General features: G+C 37.3%; 1 protein-coding gene across 1 annotated transcript in view; it reads right to left on the minus strand.

Annotated features, from left to right (window-relative positions):
• LOC150102308 (maleylacetoacetate isomerase-like) overlaps positions 1-25231 on the minus strand; it is a 103446-nt gene that overhangs the window by 61024 nt on the left and 17191 nt on the right. The window contains exons 2-3 of the mRNA XM_090399622.1: positions 23667-23718; positions 8995-9062 (exon numbers count right to left, since the gene is read on the minus strand). Of these exons, the coding sequence (XP_090255748.1) occupies positions 8995-9062; positions 23667-23718 (120 nt within the window). The remainder of the gene's footprint in view (positions 1-8994; positions 9063-23666; positions 23719-25231) is intronic.

Below are 25231 nucleotides of genomic sequence, written 5' to 3' on the forward strand. Positions count from 1 at the left end.
CAGCTCACAAATTGACTACATTTTGACTAGAAGAAAGCATCTTAAGGTTGTGACATATTGTAAAGTAATTCCAACAGATCAAGTAGCACAACAACACCGACTGCTGTGCGCAGACTTTAAAATAAGATCATCAAAGATAAGAACTTCTGGTTGCCATGGGATGAAGACAATTAAGTGGTTTCACTTAAAAGAGGAGAGTGTGAGGAATCGTTTTAGGGAGAGAGTGTTAGAGAGGATTTCGGATGGACTGGAAAGTGTACAAGATTGGTGGAAACATAATTCAAAAGTAATCCTGAGCTGTGCAATCGAGGTGCTTGGTGAGACATCTGGAAAGATTAGAGAGCAGAAGGAGGGTTGGTGGTGGAATAATGATGTATAAGTGGCAGTGACAGCTAAGAGGAAGGCAAAGCAGAAGTGGGATGAGTCAAGAGTGGAAGAGGACAGAGAGGTGTACAAAGAGAGAAAGCAAGAAGCCAAGAGAGTTGTGGCACAGGCGAAGGCCACGGCATATCAAGATCTGTATGATCAATTAGAAACAAAGGAAGGACAGAGAAAAATTTACCAACTAGCGAAATGTAGAAATAAAGCAGCTAAGGACATCTTACATGTGAGGCAGATCAAAGATGCTGAAGGAAGAGTATTATGGAGGGATGTGGACAAAAGAAACAGATGGAAAATATACTTTGAGGGACTTTTGAATGAGGAAAATGCAAGGACTCACAGAGGAGATGGGCAGCCTTCTGAGGAGATGGTGCAGAACATCAGTAGAATGGAAGTGACGGAGGCCATGAAGAGGATGAGGAATGGAAAAGCGGTGGGCCCCGACAGAATTCCAGTGGAGGCATGGAAGGCACTGGGGAAAGAGGGAATTGACCTGCTGTGGGACCTGTTCATGAAAGTTTGCCAACAGGAAAATATACCCGAGGAATGGAGGGAGAGTACTCTTGTTCCCATCTACAAGGGTAAAGGGGATGCACAAGACTGTAAAAATTACAGAGGAATAAAGTTGATGTCCCACACAATGAAGATCCTAAAAAGGGTTCTTGATGGTAGATTGAGGGAGGAGGTGGAGATTGCAAAGGAGCAATTTGGCTTCATGCCTGGTAGATCAACAACAGATGCTATCTTTGGGTTACGACAGATGATGGAAAAATATCGAGAGAAACAAAGGGAGCTACATCAAGTATTTATTGATCTGGAGAAAGTATACGATAGAGTGCCAAGGCAAATAGTCTGGAGGTGTCTGAGGGAGAAGAAGGTGCCGGAGAAATATGTCGGGTTGGTGCGGGAAATGTACAGAAATGTGAAGACAAGTGTTCGGACCTGTTTGGGACAGAAAGTTTTCAAGTAACAGTTGGCTTGCATCAAGGGTCAGCATTAAGTCCGTTTCTGTTTAATATTGTGATGGAGGTGGTAACAGAGGAGGTGAGAGAAGATGCACCTTGGACAATGTTGTATGCAGATGACATTTTGCTGTGTGTAGATTCAAGAGAAGAAGTGGAAACTAAACTGGAAAGATGGAGAAAAGTACTGGAAGAGAGAGGTATGAGACTGAGCAGAAGTAAGACAGAGTATATGTGTTGCGCAGTGGGTGGTGGCGGCCAGGAGACAGATCTGGAGCTGGAAGGAAATGTCATCAGGAAGGTGAGAGACTTTAGATACTTAGGTTCAACAGTGGAAGAAGATGGAGGAGCTGAGAAGGAAGTGGGATGCAGGATACAAGCGGGTTGGAGGAACTGGAGGGAGATGGCTGGAGTGTTATGCGATAAGAGGGTGCCGATCAATCTGAAAGGCAAAATTTATAGGACAGTAGTGAGGCCAGCTATGACATATGCTATAGAAACTGTGGCCCTGAGGAAAAATAGCATCAGCAGGATGGAAGTAGCAGAAATGAGAATGCTTAGGTGGATGTGCAGTGTGACCAGAAAGGATCGTCTGAGAAATGACTATGTCAGGGGAACAGTGAAAGTTACGAACTTAGGAGCGAAAATACAGGAGGCAAGGTTGAGATGGTTTGGTCACGTGATGAGGAGGGAGTACAAATATGTGGGAAGAAGGGTCATGCAGATGGATGTGCAAGGAAGGCGGAAGCGTGGGCGGCCAAAGAAGAGATGGAGGGAGCTGGTAGAAGAGGACTTGAAGATGAAGAACTTGGATGTGGTGACAGCCCAAGACAGGAAGGTGTGGAGGAGACTCATAACAAACAGTGACCCCACTTAAGTGGGAGAAGCTGTAGAAGAAGAAGAAGATTATTATACCCTCCATGGAGTTGGCAGACTCATTGTGGGAGGTTCAATCGACTGACAACATATTTATCATATAGAATCTTAAAACCCTTAATACTAATTGCATTAACAGCACATTCTGGTATAGTTCGCCCACCGTTTGTAGGTCTCTCCTTGTCATTTTGCCAAGAATAATCGATTCAGCTGAAGGGGAGAAAGAAATGAAGGATGTATGAATTGGTCACCAACATGCGAAATCACATGCTTTCTTGTCTGTCGCTTACTAGTACTAGCTTGATTTTTGTTGTCGCTTTTTTGCATTTTTTTTTTATTATTAATTTGTATGATGGATCCAGTATAGTCAACAAGTTCTGTTGTTAAACGTTTCAGTAGCTCTTGCAAAAGAATACTGAATAATGTGCTGACATTCTGCGAAAAAGAATCGTCAGAAAGCCATCTCCTTGTCCCCTTTCTCAAGTCATAAAACGTGCAAGTGCAATTGTGGGCGTATCGAGGTCGACTGTTAAAAGAATTCGTAGGGTATCAAAATGTGAAGGTAAGCCAAAATTTAAATCTCCTCAAAAAAAAAAGCGCCAGAGAATGAATACCATCGAAACCGTAGCTTTGAATGATTTTGATGTAGACGTTATAAGAAAAATTATTCACAAATTTTACGTGGTCAAGAAAAGAGTGCCAACTGTTCCGAAATTGATTCCTGTGCTTAAAGAAAAAATTAATTTTCTTTGGAAAAGAGAAACTTTAAGGAAAATGCTTCATGAAATCGGATTTTGTTTTAAAAAGTCCCAGAATAAAAGAAAACTTATCATGGAGCGAGGTGACACTGTTTTATCTAGAACGCTGAATTTGAGAGCAATAAGATGTTTCAGGGAGGAGAAAAGACCAATTGTGTATCTAGATGAAACTTGAATTGATAGTAATTTAATTTGTGGAAAATGTTGGCAGGCTAAAGAAGAATGTGGGTGCTACAAACCGGAAATGCCTCACAGCGCATAATAATTTTGTGTGCAGGTGGAGAAATGGGTTTTTTTTATCGAATTCAAACTTACTATACAAAGCCAATTCAACTACTAGAGATTACCATGGGCAAATGAATTCTACGATCTTCGAAAAGTGGGCAGAAGAAATACTGATTCCAAACCTTCCTAAAAATGCTGTTGTTATAATTGATAATGCTTCATATCACTCTATTCGATTAAACAAAGTTCCAAATTGGTCTAATAAGAAGCAAGTTCTTATGGATTGGCTCTCTGCAAATAACATTTCTCATTCCCCAGATATGCGAAAAATTGAATTGCTTAATTTGGTCAAAAGAAACTCGCCCACAACTAAACTATTTAAATTTGACACGATGCTCAAAGAGCATGGATTTCTAGCTTTGAGGCAACCACCATATTATTGCGATATTAATGCTATTGAGTATGTTTGGACAGAAGTGAAAGTTTCATTCGCCGTTGCAACATAACTGGGGATATTGACATGTTGTAACTTTTTAAGCTTTCAGAACAGGCGATTGAAAGTATTACAGTTCAAAACTGGGGAAAATATTGCTCTCATGTCACCTCATTGGAAAATATGTATTGGGACAGAGACGGAATTATCGAAGAATTATGGGAACCTTTGGTGATTGGTTTAAGTGAAAGTGATGGCGATTCGGACACTGATTCAGATGACTCTGAAGATTAAAAGGATTTGATAATGGTATTTTTTTCCAACATTTTTTTTGCATGGGTTTGTTAAAGGAGTCACAACAAGTCATAAATAATTAATCGGTTTAGGACATTAAAGTGTCTCAGTTCTCTCAACTGTTAGTTTAGAATATCTAAGTTCATTTGAAAAAAAATTTCTGTTTTTCTGTATAATTATTTTTATTTTCTAGAAAACTTTCTTAAAAATAAACTTAGTTAAATTTTTGTTTTATGCTATACCTTTTTTAATTTTGTTAATACTCTATGTACATTTTTCCAACTCTTATACAAGCAAAATAGTTACACTTTAAAAACAGCAATGTTCGTAAAAGAAAAGCTAAATTTTCCGACCTGTAATAATAAACAAACTCATCCCAGAAGACAGATTGATTACCCTATTATTGGAATGGATTCTCCTTTTTCTGACATGCGCAGAAGTGTCAAGGGATCTCTAATCGGTGGGCGAACTATAATACATTCTATTCACTGACAATTCTCCATGTAAAAAATCTACTCCTCACATCCCTCTTCACCACACTCTTACATGGATGACTCCACAACGTCCAGGGATGACCTTGGTTTTTCCCATCTCGCCTTCAACTCTTTTTATAATCTCATCTGGATTAATCTGATAAAACTTTTTCACTAACTTAAATGTCTCTATCATATCACCTCTTTTCCTGCCATTAACCAAGAATGCAATCCACATTTTTCAGCCTCTCTCCATGGCCAGCAGTCCAAAGTCCTGATACTGTCTTAGTCACTTGCCTCTGGACCCTCTTCAATGTCTCCACATCACACTGAAAACCAGGTGACCAGATCTGAGCACAATAATCCAAGTGTGGTTGAACCAGTGCTTTATACAGTGGCACAACCACTTCCTTTTCTCTACATATTAGAGAACTTTTCGATCATAGCACTATGATGTGCAGCCTCTTGCAACATTAGCAATTATGCCCTCTAAACTTCAGTATACTGTCAACCATCACAGCCAAATCTCGAATCTCATCCACTTCCTGCAATATGGCACTGTCGATATAGTACACAGCCTTATATTTCTGCACTACAAAATGCAACACTTTGCACTTATTGATATTAAAACTACAACCCCATTCCTTTGTTCAAGTAAAACGTCTACTCAAATCTCCAGCAGTGCTACTTATAATTCTACTTATTATTATTACTACTACTACTACTACTATGAGGTGATCCGAAAGGTTCTCAGCCTAACAATGAAAAAGGAATTTATAATTTCAAAATTATTTTTATTTTTCAACATAATATCCCTTAAGACTAATACATTTATTCCAGTGATGCTCCAGCACCATTATCCTGTCCCTGTAGTGGTTTTCAGTAAGATCAGCAAAATACCCCTCTACAGCTGCAATGATCTCTTGATTCGAAGAAAAATGCTCACCAGCGAGGAAGAATTTTAGTTTTGGGAAGAGACAGAAGTCAGAGCGGTGGTGGCTGGTGAAAATTTTAAGTGGGGGTGCTGCATACACAAGAAAAAAAAAAAAAAAAAAAAAAAAAAAAAAAAAAAAAAAAAAATTTTCCCTAATCAGTAACGGATTTATTAATAAATAAATTTACATATTAAAAATTGCTTTATTAAAAATATTTCATCCTCACCAAGAACAAACACCAATAATAAAAGTATCATATCAATAGCAATGACAAGCGCAAACGAATATCGGCGTTAGATTGCAGTGCATTTGTTTCATGTAACGATAATTGAAAAAATATAATTCCTTTCATATTTTCAACAGTGACACTCTTCATAATTCAGCCTTGTATCTATAATAAATAAATAATTATATGTTATTTTAACAAAATAAAATAAGATTTACAAAAAATAGTTCACAACGCACACGCACCAATAATAAACTTTTCATATTTCACAGAAATAATGCACGGAAGCATATGATACACTGCCCAAACGGCAGTGTATCATATGACGTAACGTGCAAGCGCAAACAAATATTGGCGTTACATTGCAATTATCATTACACGAAACAAATGAAAAAATATAATTCTTTTCATATTTTCAACAGTGACACTCGTCATAATTCAGTCTTGTATCTATAATAAATAAATAATTTATTATTTATTTATTATAGATACAAGTCTCCAAAAGTTAGATAGGGCTAAATGGCCTCGCCTACTCCCGTATATACGGGAATAAAAAGGCGTTAGCTGATTTTTTTTTTTTTTTTATATGTTATTTTAACAAAATAAAATAAGATTAACAAAAAAATAGTTCACCACGAACATGCAACAATATTAAACATTTAATATCTTACAGAAATAACGCGCATAAGTATATTAAAGATACACTGCCATTTGAGCAGTGTGGAAATGACGTAACGTGCAATGACAAGTGCAAACGAATATCGGCGTCAGATCGCAGTACATTAGTTTCGTAATCTAAAGCATTAATCGAACAATTCCAATTATTAACTATTCAATTAATGTCAAAACATAAGCTGTAACCTTTAACATGTTATATTGCATTTATATAATGTTGTAAGCATTATTATTATTTATAAACACAAACAAAATTTAATTTTTTCATTTTTTCCTTGGGGATGCTGCAATGTCGCAGTGCTTATGTACGGCCCGCCAGTCAGAGGGAGCAAAATCTGGGGAATAGGGTGGATGTTCCAACAATTCATAGTGCAGATCCCTTAATTTTCCCATTGCCAAAACACCTTTGTGGGCAGGTGCATTGTCCTGATGAAAGATGATTTTTTTTTCTTCTGCAAACCGGGTCTTTTCTCACAAATTTTTTTGTCTAGTCTGGTTAAAAAGATCAGAATAATATTCCCTGGTTATTGTTTAACCCTTTTCAAGATAATTAATAAACAAATTGCCTTTAGCATCCAAAAACACCAAAAGCCATGATCTTTCCTGCTGATGGCCAACTTTGTCTTCTTTGGAGCTCAACAATCAGCTTTTGTCCACTGTTTTGACTGCTGTTTGGATTCTGGTGTGTAATGGTGAATCCAAGTCTCATCCATAGTAATAAATCAATGCACAGAATCAGTTTTATTCTTATTAAAATGCTCCAAGCACTGTTCAGAGATTTTCATGCGAGTGTGTTTTTGATCTGCGAGCAAGTGTGACACCCATCTTGCGCAAAGCTTTTTCATATGCAATTCTTCATGCAATATTTATCCTACACGTTCTTTTGAAATGCCTATAGTCTCAGCAATTTCATGCACTTTGACTCGCCGGTCATCTAATACCATATCATGCACTTGATATCAATGATTTCCTGTGTGTTGTTACACTTTTTGGACATCCTTCACGTGGATCATCTTCAAGGCTGGTACGGCTACGTTTAAACTCGGCAGCCCATTTCTTAATTGTCGAAAACAAAGGAGAAGAGTGCCCGTAAACTTTTATGAACTTCGAATGAATTTCTTTTGGAGTTAAACCTTCTTTTACAAAGAATTTTATAATTGCACGATACTCAATTTTATCCATTTCAAAGGATACAGACAACACTTTTGCTTCAGACAGCTGTATAAAACAAACTACTTGATAGAATTACTTGCAATTTCACATGGATGCTTATAACAGATGTACCAACTTAGAAAAAAAAAAATCTTGCTGATAGTGTTGCCATCTAAGTCCGAGAACTTTTCAAACCACCCTCGTATATTATCAATATTTATAATACAAATATATATACTAAATGAATGAAAACAGCCTGTAACTTCCCCACTGCTGGGTGAATGCCTCTCCCATTTCGGGAGGGTTGGGTCTACTTCTCCCATTAAGGAAATGTAATATTTTACTTGAATAAATATGCAATAAAAATACAATGAATTAGCAAAGCAAGTGTTTGAAGCATAAATGGCAGAAAGAAGAATAATAAGAAAGACCAAGGAAAACACCAAGATATACATGTACTGATACAGTTAGGAATCATTTAAAGAACAGAAAAAACTAATCAAGTCAGAGACTCAACAGATAACAGGCTGGTTTTCAAAGAAAACTGTCCACTGGAACTAGTATTAAAATATTAATTCTAGTACATTGGAAAATATCTAACAATACAGCATTATATAATAGGGTTGCCAGATTTTGGAAAACCAAATATGGGACATGGGTGATGAAAAGAATGATGATGCTTTATGTCATGAAATACCATAGTTATTTCGGCAGTAATAACTTTTTCTTTCATTGCTGGTATTTGGTTTTACAAAATAAGTATCAATACTTTTGGAACTTGAAATGCTCAATTTGTGTTTCTGAATGTTAATATGTTGTGTAATATCCAATTGTTCCTCCATGTGCAATGCTAAAGATTTTGCATTGCACAGATTTTGCATTCAACTTCATCGTTATGTTTTCCTTTTGTAATAAAATTCCATTCTTTCGAATAATCATTGTGAAAAGCATACTTTTGTTTTGGAATTGTTAAGGGCTTAAGGAAAGAAACAAAATTTACCTTTGTATAATTAATAAAAAAATTAATTTACCTTTAATTATATATTTTATGTATTAACCAAATATCACACATTCGAAAAAGTGAGATATTATTTTTTAATAATTATTGAAATAACATCCACATACTGTACCAATACCACACCGCACAATGTTCGGTGTGGTACTGGTACAGTATGTGAATGTTATTTGAGAATAAGCAAATGCAATATATCTGTACAGAATTATAAATAAAATGCTTATACTAAATAAAAAGCGACCAATGAAAGGGACTGTTGCTGCCATAAACTGTAAACACAATTAATTTCCCCAAATTGTCGGTTTTTATGGCTTACAAATCAATTTAAGTTGGATTATTCGAAAAGAATATTGAAAATTATAATTGTTTAACATAATATTTATAATTTTATCTTTTCATTAAAATATGGGACATTAGGCTGTCCTTACAAGTAAAATACGAGATAGCAAAATTCAACATAAAATACAGGACAATCCCGTATATATGGGACGTCTGGCAAGCCTATGATATAATGATAATTAAAATGAACTATATCCTGCATGTGAATTTTTCACAAACTCTATGGTATAACATTTGTTTAAAAGCATACCTGCTCTCCACCTTCTTTAATTAAATTTACAGGTCTGTATTCATAGTCAATCTTCTTCAGAGCCAAAGCTGTAAAAGAAATTGAGCATTTTTATTTTGCAGTAAAGTCTTTTCTTTTTTAAAAAATAACATTTGATATGGCTGATTTTCCAAAATAATCTCTTTTAATTTTAAATGATTAATCTCCTCAAATAACAAGGTTAAAATGCTGCTATAGTTCACACTGAAATTAAAAAAAAAATCAACTGATTGTCAGAGAAGTGATGCCTGGTAAAATCTCTAAAACTTATTACTATATCAGTTAATTTATTTCTATATCATTTATTACTTTATTATTCTCGTGGAAAGGCTTAGATGATTATGTTTATTGGTTATGCATTTTTTACTAAATAATTTAAGGAAATTCAAATGGGCTGAAGCCGATTCCATGAAAAGCCTTTCATATCTGTATTTACTACGGTGTATTATCTTCGCTTTCTTCCACCGTATTCTATGGCAGGTATCCAGCGCATGGTCAGCAAGACCAGAGTGGCTGTATTGGTGAAACCAAATGTAGTCCTTGTGTTCTGAAATTCTGATATTTGCTGTCCTGCCTGTTTGGCCAAAATAGGACAGCTTACAGCTGCAAGGGACCTGGTATACACCAGGTAGATCTGGGGGGGGGGGGGGTTAGTCTTTAGTAGAGCGGATAAGGGATGGCAATTTTTTATATGGTCTGTAAAGAAGTTAAGTCATGTTGTTTTTAGGATTTTTGTAATTTTTTCCAAGGTGCCTCGGATATAGGGTATGGTGATGGATTTAGAGTAATTCTTGTTGTGGGGGGGGAGGGGAGGGGGGGGGGGTTGTGGTTTACTGGTTTCAATTTTTTTTTGATTTTTTTTGGGGGGGGAGGGGGGTTGTGGTTTACTGGTTTCAATATTTTTTGGATTTTTTTTGGGGAGGGGGGGATAGCCCTTGGCTGAGAAAGTGTTGAGAATGTGGTTTAGTTCTTGGTTAGAGCATTGTCATTTGAACAGATAAGTTTAGCCCTATTGTGTAGTGTCTTAATGACTCCATATTGTTGCGAGGAGGGGTGGTGGGATTGTTGGTGAATGTATCTGCCAGTATGGGTGGGTTTTTCTATAGACTGAGAAAACCAAGGTTCCATCAGGCTGGCGGGTGACTAGTGTATCTAAGAAAGGAAGGCAGTTCTTTTTTTCCTCTTCCAGAGTGCATTTGATTCTGGGGTGTTGGTTGTTTAAGTGTGTTAGGAAAGAGAGGAGTGCATCGGAGCCATGTGGCCAAATAGCGAACACATCATCAACATAGCGATGCCAAATGGTTGGTTTTTGTGGGGCAGAGTTTAAGGCTTTCTCTTCAAAAGTCTCCATACAAAAGTTGGCCAAGGGTGGGGAAAGTGGAGAACCCATGGCTGTCCCCTCTATTTGTTTGTAGAATTTTCCTTGCCAAACAAAATAGCCTGAGTTCATTGTGAACTGAAATAGGGCTGTGATATCGGGAGGAAATTTAGCTTGGATTATCTCTAAGGATTCTTTGAGTGGGACATTTGTGAATGAGAAGGAGACATCAAAACTGACCATTATGTCAGTGTGTTTGAGTGTAAGGTTTTCTATGCTGGCTTTGAAGTGGGCTGAGTTTTTTATGTGTGAAGGTGTGTTGCCAGTATAGTGTGAGAGAACTTTCCTAACGTCCTGATGGTGTCTCCTAGTGGGCAATGTTGGTATTCTTGGGCAATTGGGCTGAAGGTCTACTGATGTAAGTTTCCCAAATTTGAGGCAGTGTCATGCAGCCAAATTTGTTGAAGTTTGAATTGTTTCTTAGGGCTGAAGCTGATTCCATGAAAAGCCTTTCATATTTGTATTTACTACGGTGTGTTATCTTGGCTTTCTTCCACTGTATTCTATGGCAGGTATCCAGCACCTGGTCGGCAAGACCAGAGTGGCTGTATTGGTGAAACCAGATGTAGTCTTTGTGTTCTGAAATTCTGATATTTGCTATCCTGCCTGTTTGGCCAAAGTAGGACAGCTTACAGCTACAAGGGACCTGGTATACACCAGGTAGGTCTAGGGGGGGAAGAGGTTAGTCTTTAGTAGGGTGGATAAGGGATGCCATATAAAAAATTGGCATCCCTTATCCGCTCTACTAAAGACCCCCCCCCCCCAGACCTACCTGGTGTATACCAGGTCCCTTGCAGCTGTAAGCTGTCCTACTTTGGCCAAGCAGGCAGGACAGCTAATATCAGAATTTCAGAACACAAGGACTACATCCGGTTTCACCAATACAGCCACTCTGGTCTTGCTGACCATGTGCTGGATACCTGCCATAGAATACGGTGGAAGAAAGCGAAGATAATACACCGTAGTAAATACAAATATGAAAGGCTTTTCATGGAATCAGCTTCAGTCCTAAGAAACAATCCAAACCTCAACAAATTTGGCTGCATGAGACTGCCTCAAATTTGGGAAACCTACATCAGAAGACCTTCAGCCCAATCACCCAAGAATACCAACATTGCCCGCTAGGGGACACCATCAGGACTTTAGGAGAAATAATAGCTTCCTGCTTCTTCCTCACTTACTGTTTGTTGTGCCTGCGTGCACGTGTCTTGTTCTTAAGTTTCTTGAAAATGGCAACGTGACGTTGCCGAAATATTGAAGTATATTAAAATTTATTTTAATGTATATCCTAGTTGACGTTGTAATTTCTTTAAATTATTTAGTAAAAAAAAAAAAATTACTTTATTACTATATTAAAATATTAATTCAGGAAAAGTTCACCCTAACTATTATAATGTCTGTAAACCATATCTAAAATTTATTCACTGTTTAGGAATAATTGCCAATTGCAATGCAGTTCACTGAACTATATCTTTTTTTTTTTTTTTAATGTGTTTCTCACCCACAAAAGGTTGTAAACCTATGGTACTTTTGTACCATCAACATTTAAAAAACTAAGAACGTTTTATAAACTGCTAAAAAAAATGTATTTTTTTTTACATAGTTTGGAAGTCTTGCTTTATAGACTTAACACAAACATTTTCCAAGCCACTTCAGGTCTCCAAATAATAAGGATGGTGGTTTCACATCAGCAATGAAATTTATCTCTTACCCAAAGACAGTCACAAACATCCATAGCAAGATCAAAATCTGCAGCCTTTTGGATGGAGAGTGGACATGTTAACCACTCCCCAACCAGACCAGCAATGTATATATATAACAAGGCTAATTCTCATTTCTTTGCTTATCACATCTTTATAAAATTTTCAGACTTGGAAATTTTTCATACTGTTTTTGATATTATTCCTCCTATCTCTTCCTTCTCTCCTTTGAAATATCTTGTTGGTTGGTTGGATGATTTATGGTTTATTAGTACAAAGACAGCAAAGTTCATACTGCACTTGTGATGGTTACATCAGTACAAAGTAATAATAAATAGTTAGAGATAAATTAGTAAATAATATGTATGTACAAAAATTAAGCTAAGCAATGCAGTATTTATATACAAATTAATTCTTTGCAAAAAGTTAAAAACATCATGCATTTGTTTGAGTCTGATAGTATCTCCCTGAGTGTATATGGCTTGGCTAAAAATTTCATTCCTCTGTTGTGTGAAGTGCTGGCAATCCACCAAGAATATTATTATTATTACAGGCGACTCCAAGGAGTCCTTAGACTCATCGAGGGAGGCCCTAAACATCATGTCCATCACAACTATTCGACACTCACACAGTATCTATCCTACTTTGCCTTGAACACATTCACTGTCATAGCACCCACAACAGACTCTGGCAGCTTATTCCATTCATTCACCACTCTAAAAGTAAAGAAGCCAGCTCTAACACCCTTGCTAACCACACTCTTGCCCAGCTTCCATAGATGTCCCCTAGTTCTCCCACCACCAGTCCTGTTCTCAAAAATATCCTCTGAATTAATCCTATAGAAACCCTTCAGCAATTTGAATCTCTTAATCATATCTCCCCTTTTCTGCCTATCAACCAATTTCTGCAACCCACAAATCTTCAACCTGTTTTCATAAGGTTCAGTCCATAGACCTGCTATCATCTTGGTCACTTGCCTCTGGATCCTCTCAACCTCCTCCCCATCAAGAAGATGGGGAGGAGGTTGAGACATAGTACTGTATCTGGACATAGTACTCAAGATGGGGTCTTATCAAGGCTCGATACAGAGGAACAATAACTTGCTTATCTCTGCTCATCAAAGTATTCTTCAGCATCCAAGTGATTTGATGAGCTGATTTAGGCACTTTTGCGATGTGCCCCCTAAACTTCAACTCCCTATCCACCAACACTCCGAAGTCCCTGGCCTCATCAATCTCCTGGAGTATTGGAGAGATGATAATTTCTTTCAAAATACCAGAGAAGTCTGGCATTAACCATTTTTTCTAATATCTTACAAAGACAGCTGGTCAGAGCAATAGGTTGATAATTATTTGCTTATGTTGAATCCTTTCCTGGTTTTGGAATAGCAATGACAATTGACTTATTCCAAGAATCCAGAAACTATTTTTTGCAAGTATTCTGTTGTATATTAAGAGAAGGAGAGCTATAGAAGACGATGATAGATGTTTCATCATTTCATAATGGATGTCATCAGGCCCTACTGCACTACGGTGAGACAATAAAAGAGCTCTTTTTAGTTCCTCATTAACAAGTGGCTGATCGTATTGCTCAAGCCTTGCGGAACAATATACAGGATTATACACAGGCAAATCCAGCTTTGGATTTGTATTTGGAATTGGTAGAAAAAATTTCTACCAATTCACAGTGTCTTCATATGAACATGGTTCATACGAAGACATTGTGCAAATAACAGGAAAATAATCACTTCTGCAGATGTTTTCTTCAATATTTCATGAGTAGTGCAAAAATGACAGGAGAGCAAGCAGACTGTAAGATTGATTACAGAAAATGAGTGAGTAGGCATATAGAAGAAAGTATTCAGTCTATTATTCAAAAGGGTGAGGTTGTTATTGTCAAGGATTTGTTCAATGATTCAACCTCATCCATTTGTGTTGGCACTACCCTGCAGAATCTTGTGCCCATTAAAATTACCCATAAGTATGGGTTCAAGTAGTTGCAAGATATGGTTATTATTATTATTATTTGACACCTCCAGGGAGTCCAAGGACTCATCGAGAGAGGGCACCTGCTCTACAACTCCGTCTCCACCATTCAATCGCCAACTGACCGCAACTACACCAACGGCATCTATCGACCACCACTGGTGTTTCCACAGACAATCACAAACATCCATGCCCATGGCGGGATTCAAATCCACAGCCTTTTGGCTGGAAAGCGGACACTCTCTCCACTCAGCCAACCAATGAAATTATGTAACACCTCCAGGGAGTCTAAAGACTCATCGAGGAAGGGCACTTACTCTACAAGTTGGTCTCCACCCAATTCTCCAACTACAATCATCATCTACAGTGTAGATGATTTCTACACCAATGCCATTTACTGCCCATCACCACTACTAGTATTTTCATAGACAATCACAAACATCCATGCCCACGGCGGGATTTGAACCCGCAGCCTTTTGGCTGGAGAGCAGATACACTAACCATTCGGCCAACCAGGCCAGCGATAATTAATTTATTCTCTGATAGGAGTCGAATCCACGACCTTTGGATTAGAAGTCCAACCTTCTATCCACTACGCTTCAGGAACACACAACATCAATTTCATTTAACTCAGCACCTGGCGGTAAACTGAACATAATATAATAAGAAATTTCACAGATAATCAAACTGCTACTGCTTCCAGAGCAGTATTAGGTTGGACACAATGGAAAGAAGTATGATTGTCCACTAGGACAGCTACTCCTCCGCGAGCAGGACCACCTCCAGTTCTGTACTTACATACCAGTGAAATCCCTTAAAGTAGGATCCTCATTGGATCTTAAATATGTTTCCTGCAGACAGAAACAGAAAAGGTTTGTGTTTCTACAGTAAAATTCTTCATCGATATTCTGAAACCAATGATAGTTCAATTGTAAAAATTTTCCCTATTGTTTAGCTTTGTGGACTTCTCCAGTTTTTGAGAATTTGAAGACTTACCTTTGTCATGTTTATATTTATCAACTGATTTTGGGAAGTATGGATGGCCAGTGTCCATCTCTTCCTCTGTTAAAATATTCAATACATCTGATGTGTCAGGGTCAGTTGACAAGTTTAATTTATTGACAAGTGGGTTCTCATTGAATGAAACTATTTTTGGAGATGTTTCTGGAGTGAGACCATAGGTCATGCAATTGAGGCACTCAATAAAGAAGTACTCATGATCTTAAAGTTCAGTTAAGGCGAAATTATCATATGGTAGAATAGACATACGTGTTTGAGATGTTGACATTTTCTTTGATGTTCCTTCTCAGTATAAGAGGATCTCAGAACATGTGTAATGGTGGGTAACTTCCTTTTTGCATCGTGATATATTATTTACTGTTTTAATTTTTTGTATTTCTTTTTCATCTTTCCACTTCTAACATGCATGGGAGTAAGCTGGGTGATTTTCCTGACAGTTAACTTATTTAGCTTTCTTTGCAAAGCAAGATTTGTTATCATGCTCTTTACTACCACATTGGATGCAAGTGGTAGAGCCATGAGAGGCAGTTTGGGCATGCTCATATTTCTGACACTTAAAGCATCTTATTGGATTAGGGAAATACAGTCTAACAGGACAGTTGAGATACCCTGCTTTTACCGATGTCAGAGACTCAGGTGTATCAAAAGTAAGGATGATGTTCCTGGTCGTATGAGATGACCATTCCTATGTATCAGGATGGGCCTCACACCTGTTACTCCTTGATCTTTAAGCTCTAAACATATCTCTTTCATCAGAAACATCAAGGAGATCCCATTCTGATATCACTCGTTTATAGGAATTACGTGTTTTATGAGGTGTTCCAGTGATTGGTATTCTACTCATTCATGTTGCTCTTAGCAGTTTCTCAGAATTTTGCTGACATGATATTTCCACAAGGATATCATCATCATCATCATCATCAAATTCCTGCCATGTACCCTCAAGGGGTGTACAGGATATGATAGTACTACATGAAAAAAATTACATCATTATTAATTTCCTATCTACAATTTTCCTCCAAATCAGTCTGTTACTTGTCAAGACTCCAACATTATCAGATCTTATATTTCTATCGTCTAAAGCACTTTGTATCGTATCAATCCACCTATATCTTGGCCTTCCTCTGGGTCGTTTTGCTGCCACCCTGGCAGAGAACACTTGTTTTGCTAATCTTTCCTCGCCCATTCTATTTAAGTGACCATACCACCTGAGATTAGCTCTGCTAACGCATTCCTGGATGCTGACAATGTCAAGTTCTTTCCTAATATCCTCGTTTTTAATATGATATTGCCATTGTTGCCATCTGTTCACGCCTATAATCTTTCTCAGGACTCTCATATCTGTGGTCTCTAGTCTTTGGTCAAGTGTTTTACTTCTGACCCAGCTCTCAGATCCATAAGTTAAAACTGGTTTGAACACTGTCTTGTATACAGCTAATTTAGTGTTCCGACTAATTTCTCTCTTATTCCATATGAATTTATTCAATTGACTTCCCACCATACCAGCTTTGCTGATTCTGTTGTCTATTTCTATATTTAATTTACCATCTTCAGTAAAAATCGTGCCTAAATAGCTGAAATGTTTTACTTGTTCCACAGGTTCTCCATTCACAACACAGTTGACATTTTCAATGATTCTGCCTATTTTCATTGTCTTTGTCTTTTTATTGCTGACCTTCATACCATATCTATTACAACAGCTATTCAATTTAGTCAGAGAATCTTGCAGACTTGTAGCAGATTTATTTAGAAGTATAACATCATCTGCATAAAGCAAAGAGCTGACATTAACATCTCCAATTTTGATATCATGTTTAATACCACTTTCCTTCATAATGTGATCCATATAGATAATGAATAACAGAGGGGATAATGTACATCCTTGTCTCACACCAGATTTAACATTAAACCATCTTCCTGTACTTCCTTCAATTCTGACTGCTGACTTACAACTCAAATAAAGACTAAGTATTGCTTGGTATAATGCCCCATTCACACCATATAACTGCAGCATATTGAATAGCTTCTCTCTTGGCACCTTGTCATATGCCTTTTCCAGATCGACAAAACTTAAATACAGATCTTTGTTATATTCCCATGCTTTCTCGACTATTTGTCGTAAAGTGAAGATCTGATCCTGACAGCCTCTATTTGGCCTGAATCCAGCTTGTTCTTCACCAAGCTTTTCTTCCACAATTCTTCTCAACCGTTTCTCAAGTATACTTGCATAGATCTTGCCAGGAACACTCAGTAGAGAAATACCTCTGTAATTCTCACATTCAGTTTTATTTCCCTTTGTATATATGGGTACTATGAGAGCTCTACTCCAATCATCGGGAATTCGTCCCTCTGTCCAGGCTTTCTGAACTATGCAGTGCAGCCACTGTAATACTCTTATACCACCATACTTCAGCATTTCAGGTCGAATATCATCTACTCCTGCTGCCTTTCCACATTTCAAGCCTTTGATGGCTTTTTCTACTTCAAGTATGGATATGTATTCCTGACTGCATGCCTGGTCAGTGTTTTTTACCACTGTGCTGTCATCACTGCTTGTTTCATTTAGCAGTTTTTCAAAGTAATTACTCCATACTTCAAGGATATCTTTTTCTCCCGTTTTCATGTCACCTTTATCATCTCTAATTCCTTTTACAGCACTCTTTCCTCCATTCTTAAGTTTCTTCAACAACCTCCAGAATATTTTGCCACCTTCTTGATATTTATTTTCTATATTCTTGCCAAAGTCCTCCCATGACTTTTGTTTAGCCAGTTTTACACAGTGTTTAGCATTCTTGCATTTGTCTCTATATTCTCTAAGAGTAAAAGCTGACTTATTTGCCAGGAACTTTTGGTATGCTTTCTTCTTTTCCTTCACTGCCTCTTTAACTTCCTGTGTCCACCAGGGAGTTCTGATTTTTTTATCCTTACAAACAACCTCACCACATGCCTCTCTGGCAGAATCAATCAATGTTTTCTTCAGAGTTTGCCACTGAATCTCCAAGGTTTGGTTCCTGTTCTCAAACTCTTTCATTTTTTCTTCAATAATCTTTGTGTATTTTAGTCTACAGTTCACATCTGAGAGCTGCTCAACTTTTATTCACTTTAAAACTTTCTTACATGTTATTCTTTTCAATATGAAATTCAATTTTATCCTGCTCAAGACTAAATAGTGATCACTTCCAATTTCAAATCCTCTGTACACTCTGGTGTCCTGCACCAGGAAGAAAACATCACTATCAACAATAACATAGTCAATGAGACTTTTCTTATTCCTAGCCTCTTCTCTCCATGTGAATTTGTGCACATTTTTATGTTGGAACATGGTGTTAGTAATGACCAGTCCATGTCCTGAGCAGAAATCCAACAGATATTTGCCATTATTATTAGCTTTGCTCTTTTCTCCAAATTTTCCCAAAATATTTTTGTATGTCTGACAATCATTTCCTACTCTGCTATTCAGATCCCCAACAAGGACCAACTTTTCATTTTTCATTGTGTCAGTTGCTTTTTCTAAAGCCTCAAAAAATTCCTCCACTTCTACCTTAGTAGAACCTTCTGTGGGATCATAGGCACAAATAAGTCTCATTGTCCAGTTCCCCATTCTCATATTTGCCCACATTACTCTACTTGAGACTGCCTGCCATTCAAGAAGATTAGCCTCGTATTTTGTGTTGAATACTATGGCTACTCCTTCTTTTCCTTGATTGTCATTGCCTGAATATAACATTTTGTATTTATTGCTCAGAAAGAGCTCACCAGTTTTGGTCTTTTTTGTTTCAGTCACCCCTATTATGTCGATCTGGTACTTATCTAATTCCTCAGCTAGCTCCATTTCTTTGCCATTCAGGCTTCTTACGTTGATAGTACCGATCTTTAACTCTGGTGATGTTGAGTTGGGGTTTATTTTCAGATTTGTTCCAGTAGCTGACTTTTCGCTGTTCGCCCTGGTTCCCTGGCGAAAACAACGGGGGCCTTGTTTAACCGGGCGACGCCCCAGCCGGCATGAAATTTTGTCATGTTGTACCATCATTCTATATTTTGGTTTAACCAATAAGAATACAATTTGGTCGGCTAAATCCCAAATTGCCAGCCCATCCTCGTCCGTTCAGTATCCAAGTAGATACCCAACAGGGTGCACCACGAGAAGGTGAGGATTGGACATTAGGTCAGAAGCCCTGGTCGGTTCTCCGCATTCCTTTAAAGGCTATGTGGAGGTCTCCTCTCAGTTATACAGCCTTGACCCTTAAGCACCCCACAAGGATATCACTAGAATGTAATTTCTTAACAGTTTTGGGAGTTCCTCCCAGTTCTTCTAAACCCTTTTGAATAAAGAAGGGTGATATTTTCCCTGTTGGCTTTTCATTTGTTGCATGGATGATCAGAAACACTGGTATGTTTGTACTGCTATCACATATCTTTGTCTCTTACTTCTGTCACCAAATGCTGTATCTACAAAAGATACACCTTGTTAGGGCCCCTGAAACATTTGAGGATGAAGAATATATGGTAGAAGATTTTAAAGATTCATGCAGAAGATTATGAAACTTGGGATGTTTGCACTTCAAGTATTGTCAAATGAACAGGAGGAATGGAATGTACAATAATAATAAACAAACTTTGGATATTATTATTATTGGCCAGTGAGAGAATGTCATTTAAAAATGGGAGAAGACCAATGGATGGCATGTTGGACAGGCGTTCATGCACACCTTATTGAATGCTTGAGCTGAACATACCTTATCGAATGCTCTGGAAATGAGTTTCTGCAAATCTTTCTGGTGTTTCTACAAAAGTTTCTGGTATATGATTTAAGTTACCACCAGTAGAGATTCCTCACACACTGCTCAATTTAACTTTCCCAAGAACACACTCTTTGACTCATTCTGACTCAAAGGTGAAATGTGTGCATATGTTTTCTCTGACATGCCATGTCAAAGAGTAGCCAACTTAGAATCTCCTGCTTCTGACCTCCTTCGGCTGAAAATCTCTCTGCCACATTATATCAAATTCATGTATTCTTTTTATCACTTTCTCTCTTTAAATGTTGATTTTCTTCAATCTATCTCTGCTAATGGTGAAGTTATTTTCTCCAGGGATTTTAATGTTCACAAATTGGCTATCCTCTTCCAGCTGCACAGATCAGGCAAGCAGAAATGCTAGATATTTGTTATCACCAAACTATGCAAAATCCTACTTGCCATGATTATTCAGGATAATTCATTTTTATGAATGCATATATATATATATGAATGCATAATGTTTTGGATTTGGTGATAACTAAGATGTAGTTGTTAATGAGTTGCTAAATGTCGCTGGTTGGTGAGAGTAATCATGAGGTGCTTGTTTGGGAAATGATGAAACAAGAAAAAGTTACTGCCAAAAATGGATATATGTAGAAGCATAAAGAAGGTGATTATAGGAGCTATGCAGTCATTTAGCATCAGTATGTTGGGTAGATGAGCTGAGTGGAAAACATGCTGACAATGCATGGAAACTCACAAAGCAGTGTATAACTACATACCAAGGGGTTAAGCAAGTAAATAGAGTAGGAATGAAATAGATGAACAGTGAAATCAAGCAAGGCTGGAAAAAGAAAATGCTATGGAGTAGATACAAGACAGTTGATGGTGATCGGATCCATGAAGAGTATAAAGTGCAGGCTAGAAAGGTGATGAGCATGGTAAAGAAAGAAAAGGTGCAGTATGAGAGGAGATTGGTTGGTCAGGCCAAGAGATTAATTCAAGGGAATTTTCCGCTAGCAAGAGAAAGAATAATTATGGCAGGTTGACACTAGTGGATAGTCGTGGCAGCAGAATAACAGCTGCAAAGGATATAGTGGAATTATTGAACAAGCACTTTATCAGCATATACCATACTGGTGTAAATGATGCCATGAAATATATAAAAGGGAGGCAAGTAACAGGAGAATTGGAAGTGAAAGAATCAGAGGTGTTGGTTGGGTTAGATGTTAATAAGGCTGTGGGAATTGATGACATATCGCCACATATTTTTAAGGAATTGTGTACCACAGTTGGCTATACCCCTGACCTGGTTATTTAATGCAAGTCCTGCAGTAGGTAAGATTCCTAAGGAGTGGAAAGAAGGCAAAATATACCACTGCACAAGTTTGGTTCTAGGACAGAAATCTCCAATTATAGACCAGTCTGTATAGCTGCAGTTGTGGTCAAGGTGTTGGAGAGATTGATTAGGAACAGAATTCAAGATTGGGTTAATGTACATAGCATTCTTTATGATGGTCAGCATAAATATGTAAAGAGTAGGTCCAGTTTTAGCAATTTACTTGCATTTTATGATAAGGTAACAAGTATATTAGATAAGGGAGAATCATGTACAGTGATATTCTTGGACTTTGCAAAAGCGTTTGATAGATTACCAAATGATAAGTTGGTGTACAAGCTGCAGAGGATGGGAATAGATAGTATATTGTTAGATGAATTGGAAATTGGCTCTGTGAACAATACTAGCAGGTTGTGTATGATAGAGCAGTGTCTCAAAAAAGGAAGGTAACCAGTGGTATACCCCCAGGGTTCTGTTCTTGGGACCCTGTTGTTTAACTTGTTTGTAAATGATAAATCATAAGGACTGCCTAAGAATCTTCAGTCATTTGTTAATGATGCAAAGTTGGGAAGAATTATAAGTAGATGTTAATTCCCTTCAGGAAGAATGGACTTCTTACTTGGACAAAGGAGTGGGATTGTAGTTTTACTATCAATAAGTGCGAGGTGTTGCATTGTGGAGTGCAGAAATATAAGGCTATGTCGATGGTGCCATACTGCAGGAAGTGGATGAGATTAGGGAGTGATGGTTGACAGTAGACCGAAGTTTAGAGGGCATATTGCAAGTGTTGCAAAGGCTGCACATTGTAGTAGTAGTGCTGCTATGATAAGAAGTAGTCTAACATGTAGGGATAATGAAGTGGTTGTGCCACTGTATAAAGCAATGGTCAGACCACACTTGGACTATTATGCTCAAATCTGGTCACCTGGTTTTCGATATGATGTGGAGACATTGGAGAGGATCCAGAGGTAAGTGACTAAGACAATGTCAGGACTTTGGAATGCTGACTATGGAGAGAGAGAGAGAGAGGTTGAAGAGATGTAGATTACAGAGTTTGGTAGATAGGAGGAAAAGAGGTGATATGATAGAGAAATTTAAGTTAGTGAAAAGAATTTATCGGATTAATCCAGATGAGATTATAAAATGAGTAGAAGGCAAGAGGGGAAAACCAGAGGTCATCACTGGAAGTTATGTAAGAGTGTGGTGAAGAGGGGTGTGAGGAGTAAATATTTTACATGGAGAATTGTCAGTGAATGGAATGTTACCAGAATGTGTTGTTAATACAAGGAGTGTTTAGGATTTTAAGATTCTATATGATAAATATGTTGTCAGTTGAATAAACCTCCCACGATGAGCCTGCCGCCTTCATGTAGGATCTAATAATAATAATAATACGATTCTATAAATATTTCTTATTTCAGCTCTCTTGTAAACAATAAGTGATCTGCCTGTCTTATTTGGAGAAATGAGTGAACAGAATACATTACCACAACATGCTGTGAATGCAGGGAGCGTTAGAATTTTAAGATTCAATATGTTGCCAGTTGATTGAGCCTATCCAATAAGTCTGCTAACTTCATGAGGAATGTAATATTGGCACAGATAAGTGGTCTGCAGTTAAATGAAAAATGTGTGACTGGATATTGTGTGGATTCCTCTAATCAGTTTTGCTTTAGAAGCCTGCATAGCTGAATGGATGTGGTGTTTGCACACCTGGAGCTTGATCGCACAAAGAAAGGCTTGGTTTCAAATCTAGTCAGCAACTAGAAGATATTTCTCTAAGCCTTTTTTGCTGGCCTGGTTGGCCGAGTGATCAGTGTATCTGCTCTCCAGCCAAAAGGCTGCAGGTTCGAATCCCACTGTGGGCATGGATGTTTGTGATTGTCTGGAAAATACTAGTGGTGATGATGGGCAGTAGATAGCAGTGGTGTAGATGATGATGATGATGGTAGTTGTGGTTCGTTGTAGTTGGTGGATTGAGCAGTGGAGACAGAGAGTTGTAGAGTAGGTGCTCTCCCTCGATGAGTCTTTGGACTCCCCGGAGGTGTTACGTAATAATAATAATAATAATGTAATAAACTTTGGATTGCTCAGAAAGTACCTATAACCCTTTAAATCTGTTATAAAAATGAAACAATCTCTAATTTTCTAATGAAGTCTTGGACATTTTAGAACTAAAAAAACTATTTGAGAGTTATTTATTTGAAAGATAGGAGGGAAATTAAGTTAAGTTTCTTTAATGATTTTGTCATCTTTAAGACTAAATTACCTTTAAAAAAAATTAAAATCCCCCTTTTTTTTTTTTTCAAAATACATTCAGAAATTAAAAAAAAAAAAGCATTAAGAATTTGATGTTTTTACGATTCTCTTAGCTACTAAGTTCTCATCAAACAACAAATTGGCACAGATAAGTGGTTTGGATATTTTGTGGATTCCTCTAATTAGTTTTGCTTTCTGTTATAAAATCAAGAAAAGCATGTGAAAAAATCTTACCTATTCTGACTCTCCAAGAACAGGAACTCCTGAAGTAAGAATAAAGAATTGGCTGTGGGAGAGAAAAATGATTTCTGATTAACTGTGCTATTGTTAAATATATAATTAAGATTATGCATTTCAAGCAGGGAAAAGGTGAGATGAATATCATTACATAATTATACAATCACATGTGTAATACCAACTTATTGCCACCTTCAAGGTCAGTGGGAAGATCAGTCAGTAAAAGACCACATCTGGCTCATCAAACCACACAAATCTGACCTTGCACAGAATGGAATTTAAAATGCAAACTATAGAATCCAATGAGAAAACACCAAACTATTGCACAGATCTATGCACAGGTATGAATGACTATTCAAAGAAAGTACCAAAGTTCTATTTAATGGATCAAATCTTAAATGACTGCCTTACCATCCCAAAATTGTTATACTCAACCATGTTAAATAGACTGTATTATAAATAAAATAACTTAATTATCATTTTCAGCTCAATAGTTTTTAACTTAACAAACACAATATATGTATAGAGGGTCTGGTTTACCAAGTGGCTAGAATATCTACTCTCCAACTAACAGGCTGTGGGTTTGAATCCCACCATGGGCATGGATGTTTATGATTGCCTTTAGGTAGGAGATGAATTTCATCACCTGGTGTGACACCACCACCCTGCTTATTAGAGAGTTGAATTGGCTTGAAAAAATTCCATGTTTAGTCTCTAGAGCAGGGTTTCTAGACTACGTAAAAAATAAATAAATAAATACAAAAATAGTATAAAAATTAATAAAAAATGGAATTAAAAAATCCACAGCCCGCTCATGGTATTAATGTAGTACAGGCTTTCATCTTTTTGTGAGTGGGAATCACATAAATAATAATAAAAGAAAAAGGTTCAAATTTGTTGGATGCACTCTACTGTTCTATTGTTCAAATTCTTTACAGTTATTCTCTGTTCACACTGATTTTATTTATTCTTATGGCAAAAGCAGCTACAGGTCAATATCCAGACCAGAAAGCCAATCCATGGCCTCATCTGTCACCGCATGGATGCCCTGGAGGCCATCAGCATGAAATTGGTGCCTTGGGCAGTCATTCAAAATATGAATGATTGTCTGGGCCACAGGGGAACAGTCACAAAAGGGTGGCTCACACTGATGATGTCTAACAATACATAAGAAAATATTTGTAAAATAAATATAATTTTCTACTGTGGCACATGTGCAATTGTATAATTATGGAAATTCAACAGGTCTCGCTATACAAGAATAGCATTACAGGCATATAATTAGATATTGTCTTGCTCTTCTTTGGATGTGTGATAAGAAGGATTTCATCATCATCATCATCATCAAATTCCTGCCATGTACCGTCAAGGGGTGTACAGGATATGATAGTATAGTACTACATGAAAAATTTACATCATTACTAACTTCCTATCTACAATTTTCCTTCAAATCAGTCTGTTACGTGTCAAGACTCCAACATTATCAGATCTTATATTTCTATCGTCTAAGGCACTTTGTACAGTATCAATCCACATATATCTTGGTCGTCCTCTGGGTTGTT

This window comes from Typopeltis vanoorti, chromosome 10 (assembly GCF_054136105.1).
Source record: "Typopeltis vanoorti isolate ZY-2024b chromosome 10, IOZ_Tvanoo_1.0, whole genome shotgun sequence".
Taxonomy (NCBI): domain Eukaryota; kingdom Metazoa; phylum Arthropoda; class Arachnida; order Uropygi; family Thelyphonidae; genus Typopeltis; species Typopeltis vanoorti.